Genomic DNA, 13337 nt, shown 5'->3' on the forward strand with positions numbered 1-13337 from the left:
GAGGATCTCTGTGTTTTACTTTGAATAAAAATACAACTTGAACATTAATGCAGTTTGCTTCTCACTTACAGCAAATTGTACAGCAATTAAAATAAAACAAAAATGAAAAGATACCAGAAATGATAACAGAAAATGTTTTGTCGGTAATAAAGAAGTCAAAATAAAAAAGAATATTTGTACACATCCATGTTGCTGTGCTGGAAAAGGACAGGGATTTTAGAAAGGACAAGAATGTTCCTGTTTTTTATAGCTTTGCTCATTTCGCGTTAAATGACACAAGCCCTAAAGTGCCCTGAAACTACTGAAAAGTGAATGTAAACACTAAAGCACAAAAATAAGAAATGAAGTAGCCTTACAGCATGTAAAGCAGGACTGCTACAGAAAGAGCATGTACCGCTCTGCATTAAAGGCGCTGCCCTCAAGACGTTATAAAGCAACTAGGGCAATTCCATTTAAAGCAGTGGTGGCAGCCGAGAGAACTCGATAACATGCCATACATTAAATTCTACTTCTTGGCACAGAGAGCTGAAGACCCAGCACTTAATTTGTGCCTGTATTTTCCAGTACTCAGCACCAGCACTTAATAGTCAGCACCGGCTCTAGTGACAGTCCACCACATGGTGGCGCTGCCTTTTAAATTTTGAGATGAGCACTACAACCGTGTTTATTAAGTCAATATACAATGAAAATGAATAATACCATCATCTCATGCCATTATTATAGCTTTGTTTGGCTGGCAATAGGCTGAATTGTCACACTTTTAGGAGTGCGATGGTTAGGTGTTATGTTAGTACTGCCATTGGCAAAGCTAGCAGGGCATGGGTGGTGCAGGCTGCTGTGGCCTTCCGAGAAGGGCCCAGGCACTTAATTTGTAAAAGATTAAGCACTGCGTAGACCATACCATTAGCCTTCACCTTACCACTAAACAATAAATGCTTGGCAGAGCTACTCAATCATTCTTCCGGACAGTCAGGATTTTAAATGACCCGGGGCCCTCCGGGTCTCAGACTGGTTAGTAATTAAAAATGGACATTGAAAAGGGCACCTATCGGGCCAAAGGATCACAGAAATTCAGTTTGTGGGTATGCCACTCCCTTAACTATGCAGGCCACAGCCCTTTAGAGACACCCCAAACTTTTTGCACCCCACATGAAGGCCTGCAAGCAGTAACAATGGAGGTCATTTAGGGGGTCGCAGCTGCGACCCCTGGCTTAACCCTTGCTACTCCAGGCACTGCTTTTGCGACCCATGGCCTCAGAAGTGGCAATATCAGTGCCTGGTACACAGGGGTCTCTTTTCCTAATAAACGCTGGTTGGAGATCCACTTGCCTGGTCTTCTGTCAATTGTTTTATTATGCAAATAGTGATTAATACTATTAATTATTAATGGCATAAAAATTGAGTACATTAGCTGGAATATGACTGTTCATGATAGTCACATCCATAGAATTCATACACATTCAAATTTGAAAAGCTACCTAGAATTCAAACACCACCACTCACACAGAACAGAGTTGGCTTAACAATCCTCATGGGGTGGGAGCCAACGTACAGACAGGAATAATTTGCTAGGACATTACAACTATGAGGCACGTTTCAAACACACGTACTGCATAGCACAGCATGAACCTGGGATTAACGACCAATGTGAATAAATATCTTGTGAACATTGCCATCCCTCCTCCCTCTGCGACGGTTTTCATTTGTCTAAATGGGCGACAGAGGCCTTGAAAAAAGTAGCACCCTATTACGGGGCATTTTAAAGTCCGACTGCATGACACACGTAGATGGCAGGAAACCCGAAGGCATCTTCGAACTGATTTAAAGCTCGTCGCCAGGGGCGTAGGTATGAATAGTGCAGCAGGTGCAGTGACACAGGGGGAGGTTTGCCACCTGACCGGATTTCCACCAGCACTACCACCATTTTGGTGTCCCAGCCGGTACAAAAATAAGCAAAATCATCTAAAGCCGGTATTTTTAGCCTTTATCTGTACATTCAGCCCACTGGCGTAATGAAACTTAAGGGGGCCTCCCTGCAAGGCATGTGGGGGGCCCTTGCGGACTCAATCAGGAGCTCTGCCGCCAGAGTGCTGTGATGAGGGGGCCCCCTGGAGCTTGGGGCCCCCCCGCCGCAGGGGCTGAGGGGGCCTGTGTTACGCCCCTGATTCAGCAAATATACATAGTAAGCACTTTTAAACGTGTTTCTAGGGCTGGGTTTATGAGCCATGACTAATAACCAAAGTAAACAAAGACAGAAAAGTCATGTTAAAACAAAGACAGAAAAGTCATGTTAAAAATGAATACATACGGTTTCGTTTTCACCCCACTTTAGTATCACGTCCAGGCCTTTGCAGACTCTTAAAACAACAATAAATGGACTGGATTCTTCTCTTGGAAAGGTGGCAACCCTACACAGGGGTGCTGAGTCTTCTGGGCTCTCTGCTCCTCAATTATGAAAGTATGCCACCAACTAACACCTGGGAAAGGCCGGAGGTAATTGGGGCGGTGGGGGTTATTGACTGAATTAAGGCCCCTGACATTCTTGCTAAGCCACTTCTTATGGTGTTCTTGGTAAGAGGCACAATGCTCACAGTATTAAAACTTTTTACCATAAATTAAAAGTGAGGGCGGCTGTCTCGGGGTAAGCCCTGTGTTTTCTTGAAAACAAAAAGGCACAGTGGCATAACGAAACTTGAGGGGGCCTCCCTGCAAAGTACATGCCCCCACCCAATGCTCCAGACGCATCCATGAGCTCTCATGTCATGGGCCCGCCATCCCCCCACAATTCTGGAGAGGGACCCCTGCAGCTCGGAGATCCCCCCCTCCCCACTGCAGGGCCTAGTGTTATGCCACTGAAAATGCATGGATCCAGGCTCTTAGGTGTGCGACTCACCAGCACAACGTCAGGGCTCTTCAGGTTGAACGCCTCTTGAGACCAAGTCATTCCAGGGAGGGGGGATCGGTCCCCCTTTCGCTGTAGTTTCAGGCCCACAGTGTGGTGACCCATACTCGCTAGCAGATGCTTAACCTCATCCGATGACATCTGATCAAAGTAAACAGTGGCACCCACAATCTGATCACCTGGAAAAAAGAGAGGTTCATGAGCCGAGTGCAGAGGAAGGACAAAAGAAGAGACAAACAGTAGCTCTGGCCTAGCACACATGCAAGGTAACTAGGGCATCACTTCCAAGCACATTACGGGGAGGAGCAGAACATACTCAGAATCATGGGAGGACATGGAAAGATGACAAATCCAAGCATGCACTGGGGGATAACAACAATGTCCCAATAAACACTAGCGGCCCTGCTTTCTGTCACCATGAGGGTCTAGAGTTAAGTCATGGTCTGATATTAGGCTCCCGGCCTGCTCTCGCGGCCTGCTCTCGCAGCCCGGGACTGAGTGCATTAATAGTGTCTTGGATCAAGTCCCCCGAGTGAAGTTACAGTATGATATTGTTAAAGTGTGGGATCAGTTTCCTGGAGTGACGTTGCAGTCTGAGATCAGAATCCTAAAGTGATGTCAAAAACTGATGCTAGGTTGCAGGAGTGATGCAACTGTGTGACAGGTTGCAGGAGTGGTGTGCCAATTTGGCACGATGTCCAGCCATGGGCAACGGGCACAAGAATAGTCCTGGGGCACCCCTCTATGAAACATTTGATAGCTCTGTACATTTTGAATCCTCCTCATTGTAGCTATGTATCCCACGTGTACTTGTGAGAGCTTCTATGGGCAGTAGCTCCGGGCAGACCTTATTGGTTTCATGCTTCATCATCGGGTTTCATCCTGGTCCCAATAAACCAGAATTGGCTCGACCATATTATAGATGTGCACAGAGGCACAAAGGGGGAGACATTTGTATGGCATAAAATGTAGACAATATACATAAGAGATCATATCATAAATATACACACACACACACGCTACTCACCTTCTTTGACCACCCCGGTTTGACCTACAGGAGAGTCCTCTACCAGCTGCTTGACAAAGACACCTTCTTCATTCTCTTCTAGGGTGATGCCCATGGAGCCGCTGCCCTGCCAGTTGGGCAGCAAGATCTCCCGCGTCTCTTCTTCGTCTTTCTCCATCTAAAGATCGACAAAGTCAGTCAACATGGGAGAACTACTATATTAAAAGCAGTAATGTGAATACAGACAATTACAAAAACACAACTGCAGAGTGCTCTGGGGGAGAACATTTTGATTGGACGCTGCAGAACTCTCTCCGCTGCCTTGTGGCTAGGTTCGTATCATACAAAAGTCACATATTTGCAAAAATTCACAATGCTATGTTTAATTCGGAATACGGCAATTTGAAATCAAGAACACCGACCAACTCGGGGAAACGCAGGTGACAGATCATTTTAAATATATTTGGTGATTTCCTGATGCAGGAAAAATTAGCAAATGGTGATATTAATTCTTACTGCCATACGACAGCAAACAGACTTGCACCTTAGCTGAGGGCTAAACACAGTCCAAGGTTTCCTGTACCACAGCGGAAAAGTGCAGAAAACTAGTCAAGGGTCTTGGTTTCTGTGCTGGAAGAACAACTGCAATGAAATGGTTACTTACGCGTAGGAGATGTTTTGCAGCTTGAACACTTTCTGGATTCAAAGGATGTGCATTATTCTGCCATTCGTTACATGGGACCAGAATTGTCTTCGTTTGTTAGTCCTTTACCCTTTTTTTGTTGTAAGTGGGTGTTGTCAATATGTACTCTCACAAAAACGCATCCTGTACCCCTTTGCCCATACAAGAGTATTGAGTGTCCAGCCTCGTTCAGGAGTCCCTCACATGTCACCCCCAAGGGGTGCCCCTCACACACCTTATTGGTGTCATGCTTCATCATTGGGTCTCATCCAGGTCCCGATAAACCAGGATGGGCTCGACCATTTTACAGGTAGCACTTATGACATTTTCATTGACAGGTATAATTGTAGTGAGATAAAAATACCTAGAGGGTACCTCAGTTTCCCTTTAATGTTGGGTCCCTCTGGTATGGTTAAAAACTAGGTGATATGGGTGTCTATAGAGGATATAATGTCCTCACACCTGGATTTGCATCAACATGTTTCAGCCCAGTTTTAATGGTCACTAGGGCTCCGGGACTTTTGTCAGGACTTAATTGTTAGTACTCCTTAGTCCATACTTGTCTGTGTCTAGTTCCCTACGTCCTGCAATTCCGTTTTTTTTTTAATAGCACGACTAAACGTGTCATACATAAACAGTAAAACTGCAGGCACACTTGCCCGTCACTGGAGCATATATTAATGCCTGCCATGCAGAAAGAAATGAGAACATACACAAAATAATGATGTAAGGGTAGGACATTCAACGGGGAGCATAAAACACAAGCTTCTGATATTTTTGTAACACAAAAAGGACTAACAAAACAACATAATGTGCACGGCCATGTACACAGATGCACATGTGGTGGCAAGCATCGCTGCTAGGGAAACCTCGTTTTACCAAATCAAGGCCATTGTGAAATATTGTCAACTGTAACCACATACTCATGCCAAACCACATATGTGTACATACTTCAGGGAGTATTCAGGGTTACCCCTTTCACAAGGACATGCTAGAGGGCACATCCATATAGTCACATTCTGTGGTAAAGATCAGTCAAAATTGTAATATTCCCACTGAAAATCGTTCTGCTCCCCTCTTAGCACTCCATGGTACAGGTGCTGCTATTCCGCCTATTTGAGTTCCACTCAATCCCCCCTTTTGTGACATGGCATGCATGCCCACCTGTTTACAGTTGGGACTGCCGTTTAGAGCTCTTCCTTCCATGTGCGTCATCACCCATGCTTTGACACCCAAAACCATTGGTACGGTAGTGTTACCTTGTGCATTATAGCGCAGGGATGTGTACTGTTAATATTGTTTAGCTTTTCAAGTAATTACTTTTTCAGCCTTCCGGGCAGATTTGAACATATGTGGAGGCTGTCCCTCTAGAGATCGTTGCATTGATATGGGGGGGGGGGGGATATCACACCAGTTATCATTTATTCTCTTTGCCAACGTATATTGTTGGCATCCTGTCAACAGTGGAAGCATCACACAATTAGTATTATGTCATTGGTAGAAGTATCAGGGAGGTAACGTAAATACAGGGGTTCCTATGCGCTGCACACTACTTGCTGTTTATAGCAAACCCCTCAATACAGGTACCCCATATGTTAGTATTTCTATTAGTTGATTTGTAGGTCTAATAATCATCCTAGATCTCACTACTCACTGGATATAGTGTTGCATTGCGCATAACCCTGGGCATAGTTTGCGTATTAGCACTACACGTAACTATGCGAAGTATACTTTGAACTACGTTCAGCTACTCCTCAAACTGCATAGTGGGTAGCTGATAGCACTGTGTGCTTGTCTGCTCAGAGCAATAATTGCAAACAGCATCTTGCACAGTTATGATAAAATAAGAATTTCTGTCTTTATAAGCTAAAATGCATATAGTCAATTCACAAGAGTGAAAATGATAAATTAGCAAGCAGTGAGAGAGGTGATGATTTTGGGATCCTCCCTGACCTAGGGAGAGAACCAAGCAGATGCCTTGAAAACAAAAAGCACATCTTCTTGAACGATTCGGTGGTGGTCCCATCCTCTGAGGACTACCCCAAGCACAGTTATTGGCGAAAATACAATCCCAACCAAAGGCCCTGAAAAGCATTATGGGACAAGATTGGCAGTGGGCAGTGATAGATCGATAGATAAAATACTGTATTCGGTATAAAAAAAATACCATAAAAGTGCATATGAAATAGATCATAATAAAAACAGGCCACATAACAAGTGAGAATGATGCATGCTCAGTCCATCCATAAATAAAAACCCCTTAACATATAAAATTCATATTTAGGGCCAAAACGGAACTAGCCTCACCAATCACGAAAATTCAGAAGGGGTACATCATGTAATGGGAGAAATGCATAACAATTCAACAGCCTAAAATAAGTGCATATTTAATCCTTCCTGGATTAAGCGAACCATTCCCCTAGTCAAATTCATTTTAAGTCCTTTAACAGGGTCGCGCTAGATGCCACGTTTGTTCACCTAGTACCTCTTGTATTTCTGAGTCTGACAGCTGCCCTTAAAACGTTTACAGTGCAGAACAGAGTTAATGCATCTGAGGACACTTTTAAAAACAACAAGGCCACCTTAGTGTGTTTAAATCTAGCATTTTTTAAAATACTTTTTAAAAACAAGCTCCTAGGAAATGAATAAAAAGGACATAATAAAACAAAGCGAAGGGTATCCTGCGGAGACCGGTGGTCGCAGCCGCACGGACCCTTCAACTCTATAGATAAGGTATATCCTGCCGGGTCAGCTAATAAGTGGTGTAGAAGATTAAACCTGAAGCGTGTCATTAAAAATCTGTCATGGGCATTATAAAAATGAGATAGATAAGGTTCAATACCCAGACATGATTTAGTCAGGAGATGTGCTCTGGCTGATGGCTTGACCAGCTCCCTATCTTCCCTAAGTGATGTAACATATTTCTGGTACCGATCTTTCACCAAGGCCTTATCCTGGACTAGCATTTTTGTGGGTTTATTAAAAAGGTCTACCCATCCTATGCCCACTAGAGATTATTTTACGTACTTAAGCCAAGGCATGTGCAGTCCCCGGTCACAAGCAAGGCAGTCTATTATGATCTGCTTGCTAAATGAGGCCTCTGGGTTTGTCCAAATTTTGACCCAACAGGTTAGGGGTTTGACTTCCAACCTGTCTCCTAGATAACTAACACCCAATTCTTCATGAATGAGATGTGACGGTGTACTCTGGGGCACTTTGAGTAGACGCTGAAGATACTGGTCTTCTTCGGTTTGTAGGTGCTGCGTGTCAATGAAACCCCATACCTCACTTCCATAGAGAATTTTGGCACAACACATAGAACTGTATAATCTCAAAATGTGCTCCGGGGACCAACGCCTCAGCCTTTGTGCAAAATTCATAATTGACCCGGAGCAACTCACTAGTGTGCGACATTTCTGTTCTAATAGAGCTTTAAACTTGAGGCGTGTGTCAAATAAAATCCCCAAATATGAGAATGAGTGCACCTTTTCCAAACGATGAGAACCAATCAAATAGTCGTATTTTTTTTAAGTTTTTTTCCCCACTTCCATGATATACGATTTTGATAAATTGGGGGACAGATCTAAATTCTCCATAAAGGAGACAAAGCCGTCTATCAAATCCTGTAGCACTTTGGGTGTGTGTGTGAGAAGAGCCGCGTCGTCCGCGTAGAGCAGGACAGGGATCCCTCTTGGGCCAATCCGCGGTGTGTCAAACTTCAGGGCAACAAGTGCCCGGTCCAGACTATTTATATAAAGAGTAAATAAAAATGGGGCCAGGATACAGCCCTGTCTCACCCCACTTAGACAAGGGAACGAGTCAGTAGTGCTTCCCTCCAGATTATATCTAACTGAGGCAGTAGTATTCTGATGCAGGACTCTTAGAATATTAATGAGTCCAGGGTCCACGCCAAGTCCGCCCATGATCGCCCATAGTTTCCTACGATTAACTCGATCGAAAGCTGCCATCAAGTCCATGAATGCCAAGTACACAATTTCGTGGCTGGCAATAGTGTACTTGGCTACCAATAAGTATAGATTAACACATTGATCGGTTGTTGACTTTCCTGGCCTAAATGCGTATTGAGTGTCAGTGATAATGTGTTGATCCTGAGCCCAGTCCATTAACTGGCTGAGGATAGCCCTTCCCAACACCTTCGCTGACACATCGATTAAGGAAGGAAATAGGCCGATAACAAAGTGGGCTATCCTTATTACCCTTTTTAAATATGGGAACGATTATGGCTGTAGACCACGATGGTGGCATACCTGTATCTACTGCTGCGTTGATGACTCTAGTCAGGATTGGAGCCCAAAGATCTACGTGGCTCAAGAGAAGGTCGGGTGGGATCCCATCAGGACCTGGGGCCTTGTTACGAGTCAGGCCCTCAATTCCTGCCTTATTCTCGCCCAAGGTAAATATTGTCTGGTTGCAGGGCACCCCCCCACCCCCACCGCTTCCGGCTGATCATCAGTCGGGCAATAATTATAAAGACCATGGAAATGCTCATACCATGATTCCGGCAGAATATGGTTGCCTACCCTTGGTTTGTTTGGCTCTTGGAAACAAGGGTCATTTATAACATTCCAAAAGGCAGTGGTATTCTTTAGCTCAATTGCTTCCCTTAGGTCCTCCCACGCCTGCCATTGCAAACTATTTTTACGTCGTTTTACTGCCGATTTATAGTTTGCCCTGCATGAGGTCACCCTGCTCTTGTCTCTTGGGGAGGATTTTAAAGCTAATTTCATCTCTCTCAGGGCATGGGAGCACTGTTGATCAAACCACCTTGGGTCATTCGTACTTGCTTTATGAATTTTGGTCCTGAGCAGACCATCAATCTGATGAGCCACACCCTCAAAAGCTGTGACCAATTCGGCCCCCTCCACATTTAAATTTAGGCAGTCCGCAATAAGCTGTTCTCCATCTTTCATTAGTGCTATATAGAAGGCTTTACCATCAATCTGTGACCATCTAAGCCTCCTCCCTTGATCCGTAGCACATACCACACCACCTGCACCCAGTCTAGGAGAGCTCTTGCAGAGATTTAGCTCCACAAGGGACATGACTAGAGGATTATGGTCACTAAAAATGCTTAGGCATATTTTAAAACCTGTGATCCATTTTTTAAGTATATTGGAGACAAAGATAAAGTCGATAAAAGTATCGCTTCCTCTACCTTTGAATGTGGGATGTACCAATTTATCCTTCCCAACTTCAGCCAAATCCATAGTGTGTGTGAGGGCGTGTCTATTTAATAGCTTGCCTATTACCCTCCCCTCCTTGGTGTGCTCCATATGCGGGCCCTCTTCCATGGTGCACGATGACCAATCCCCCCCATTAACTTTCAGGTCTGGACACAGGTGACAATTAAAATCGCCAGTTAAAACCAGATGGGGGATCAGCGCCCCTGGCTCCTGAATACACACCAGACTGCTCTCAAGCTCATCCACTTTTATAGTACTGTGACCCGGTAGGATTGCATTATAAAAATTAATAAAATTTAGCTTGTGACCCTTGATATAAGATCTAATCCCCTGCATAAAATCGGAGTTCCAGCCCAGATCAGTCCATCTGCCCTGTAAGTTAAGGTCAACATATATGATCAGGCCTCCCTTTGCTCTCCCCGATGCAGCCTTACGTGCAGGCACAAAATACGTTTTGTAGCCTTCCAGATGAAGTGTGCAACTTTCCACCTCCCACGTTTCCTGTAGACAGATGACTTGAAATTTCTTAATATAGACTAGCCAGTCATCATTTTTAAATTTAGTAGATAAGCCAGCTATATTCCAAGAGATTACCTTGAAATCTCTCTATGTCCCTTGAGACTGTCTTGTGTGAGGCCAGGTTGTGGGCCGTGGGGTACTGTGAGTAAGTGACTATGTTCCTGCATTCCTGGACACAAAAGCTCTGAGTGTGATAGGTTTGTGGTATCCTCATTCAAATATGCGGTGGCTGTCCCAACTGTGCAAAAGCATTGAAATTATTATGACTTCAAGCTGCAGTTCCACTCGTCGTTGCTAGATGTCCCTCACGAGTCAAATGCAAAAGCTTCATGAAAGGGTTTCAATGCTTTTGCATTTGACTCGTGAGGAACATCTACTAACAAAAAACAAAGGAAATGATGGCCGGAGTGTTGAACATTGCAAGCACTCAACCCCAGTCAACTGATCTGGGTTTAATCCATCACCGTTCTTTAGCCCACTCTGCCACCCCAGTTCAGACATGGCCATATGCAAATCAGTCTGACCCTATGCCTCATGGGAACAGTCCAGCCCGAACTGCCAAGCCATGTCTTCCCTGGACCGGAAACAAGCTTCCTAGGACCGGATTCTGGCATTTCAGCCGTCTTCAGCCAGGCTTGCTTGAATCCAGTGGCAAAGTGAGCAAGGGACTCACGTCTGAGCATACCCTGCCAACTTATGGCGAACAAAGCAAAAAACAAAGGAAATGATGGACGGAGTGTTGAACATTGCAAGCACTCACCCCCAGTCAACTGATCTGGGTTTAATCCATCACCATTCTTTAGCCCACTCTGCCACCCCAGTTCAGACATGGCCATATGCAAATCAGTCTGACCCTGTGCCTCATGGGAACAGTCCAGCCCGAACTGCCAAGCCATGTCTTCCCTGGATCGGAAACAAGCTTCCTAGGACCGGTTTCTGGCATTTCAGCCGTCTTCAGCCAGGCTTGCTTGAATCCAGTGGCAAAGTGAGCAAGGGACTCACGTCTGAGCATACCCTGCCAACTTATGGCGAACAAAGCAAAAAACAAAGGAAATGATGGACGGTGATGGATTAAACCCAGATCAGTTGACTGGGGGTGAGTGCTTGCAATGTTCAACACTCCGTCCATCATTTCCTTTGTTGTTTGCTTTGTTCGCCATAAGTTGGCAGGGTATGCTCAGACGTGAGTCCCTTGCGCACTTTGCCACTGGATTCAAGCAAGCCTGGCTGAAAACGGCTGAAATGCCAGAACCCGGTCCTAGGAAGCTTGTTTCCGGTCCAGGGAAGACATGGCTTGGCAGTTCGGGCTGGACTGTTCCCATGAGGCACAGGGTCAGACTCATTTGCATATGGCCATGTCTGAACTGGGGTGGCAGAGTGGGCTAAAGAACGGTGATGGATTAAACCCAGATCAGTTGACTGGGGGTGAGTGCTTGCAATCTTCAACACTGCGTCCATCATTTCCTTTGGTTTTTGCGAACATCTAGCAACTACTAGTGGAACTGCAGCTTGATGTAATAATTTCAATGCTTTTGCATTTGACTCGTGAGGGACATCTAGTAACGACTAGTTGAACTGCAGCTCTTTGTAGAATTATTTTGATATTGGACACTATAATATTCACTGCCCACTGCTAATCTCGTCCCATAATGCTTTGCAGGGCCTTTGGTTGGGATTGTATTTTTGCCCATAACTGTGCTTGGGGTGGTCCTAGGAGGAAGGGACCACCACTGAATCGTTCACCAGCATGATATGCTCTTTGTGTTCAAGGCATCTCCTTGGTCCTCCCCCTAGGTTAGGGGGACCCCAAAATCATCACCTCTCTCATTGCCTAACATTTTCATTCTCAGTTCACATTGGTGAATTGGTTATATGCATTTAGCATGTAAGATTGCTTTATCAAAGCATTTGTGGGTACTGCTGGTACGCCATACGTGAGCGAAGCGTAGTACTATGCCCAGGGTTAATTGCGCATCTATGACAGGTTAGTGGAGTGGCATCATCTTCCTGAATTCAGCATGACCACGGATCCACGGGATTTCGTCCTTTAGGCCAATTTTATCAGATTTTAATTTATAGATCCATCTCTGCTCTCGTTCGTGTCGATTTGTGATGATATTGTTACTATTATTGAGTTTCTCTACTGTACTTTTGAAGTCATTTTCAGTATGGCCACCTAGATGTAATGTCACTTTTGTTGTCACCCGTTTGCATCTAATGGCGCTTCGATGCTCAGTAATTGTTAGTCTTGCTTTCCTGGTTGTCATTCCCACATATGTTTTTTATATGGACGTTATCAGATAAATCATGTTTGTAGAGTTGCAATTAGTGTGGCTCCCCTGTTCTCAAGGATATCTCAGTCCTAAGTCAATAGTTTTTGTGTGTGATGCAAGAGAGTCAACTGAGCATTAGCGACATGGAAAATGTACCCTCACTTGTGGTAGTCGCCACTGTGTGTTCTGATTCTATTTTTTTTAACGGGTCTTGTGTGGATTAGTCTGTACCAAATGCTGGTGTTTCTCTTGAACGAGAACAGTGCTTTTTTCAAAACTGAGGAAGTAACTATTCAGTATGCACCAATTCCTAGTTATTATTTTCTTGACCTCATTGGACATGCCGGCGTATGTAGTAACACAGATAAGCGGTTGTGGTTCGCTTTTCTTATTACATGCTTAGAGCTTTTCTCTATGGCTGAATCAAGCTTTCTTTTCTGCTTTTTCTATTATGGGATTTGGGTAACCTGTCTGTCTGTCAACTAATTGCTTAACAGCTTGACTTTGGTTCTACAATCTGTAAGGTGGAAACAGGTGGGTCTAATTCGGAAGAATTGACCTACAAATACATATTCTCTAAGGCCACAAGGGTAGGCACTTTTGAAGTGCAATGTCTTGTCATTATGTCACTCCTTTAATGACGTCAGACATACACCCCAGAAGCCCCACATCTTGGCATCCTCAGATTCTTTCATACAGCATTCATGGCTTCCTTCATGATAAGTTTTCCTCTCTCTCCTATTGCAAATCT

At 44.5% G+C, this 13337-nt stretch overlaps 1 protein-coding gene across 1 annotated transcript in view; it reads right to left on the reverse strand.

Annotated features, from left to right (window-relative positions):
• AHNAK (AHNAK nucleoprotein) overlaps positions 1–13337 on the reverse strand; it is a 113021-nt gene that overhangs the window by 27309 nt on the left and 72375 nt on the right. Inside the window, exons 3-4 of the mRNA XM_085626051.1 lie at positions 3930–4086; positions 2894–3081 (exon numbers count right to left, since the gene is read on the reverse strand). Coding sequence (XP_085482177.1) covers positions 2894–3081; positions 3930–4086 — 345 coding nt within the window. The remainder of the gene's footprint in view (positions 1–2893; positions 3082–3929; positions 4087–13337) is intronic.

This window comes from Triturus cristatus, chromosome 9 (genome assembly GCF_964204655.1).
Source record: "Triturus cristatus chromosome 9, aTriCri1.1, whole genome shotgun sequence".
NCBI classification, from domain to species: domain Eukaryota; kingdom Metazoa; phylum Chordata; class Amphibia; order Caudata; family Salamandridae; genus Triturus; species Triturus cristatus.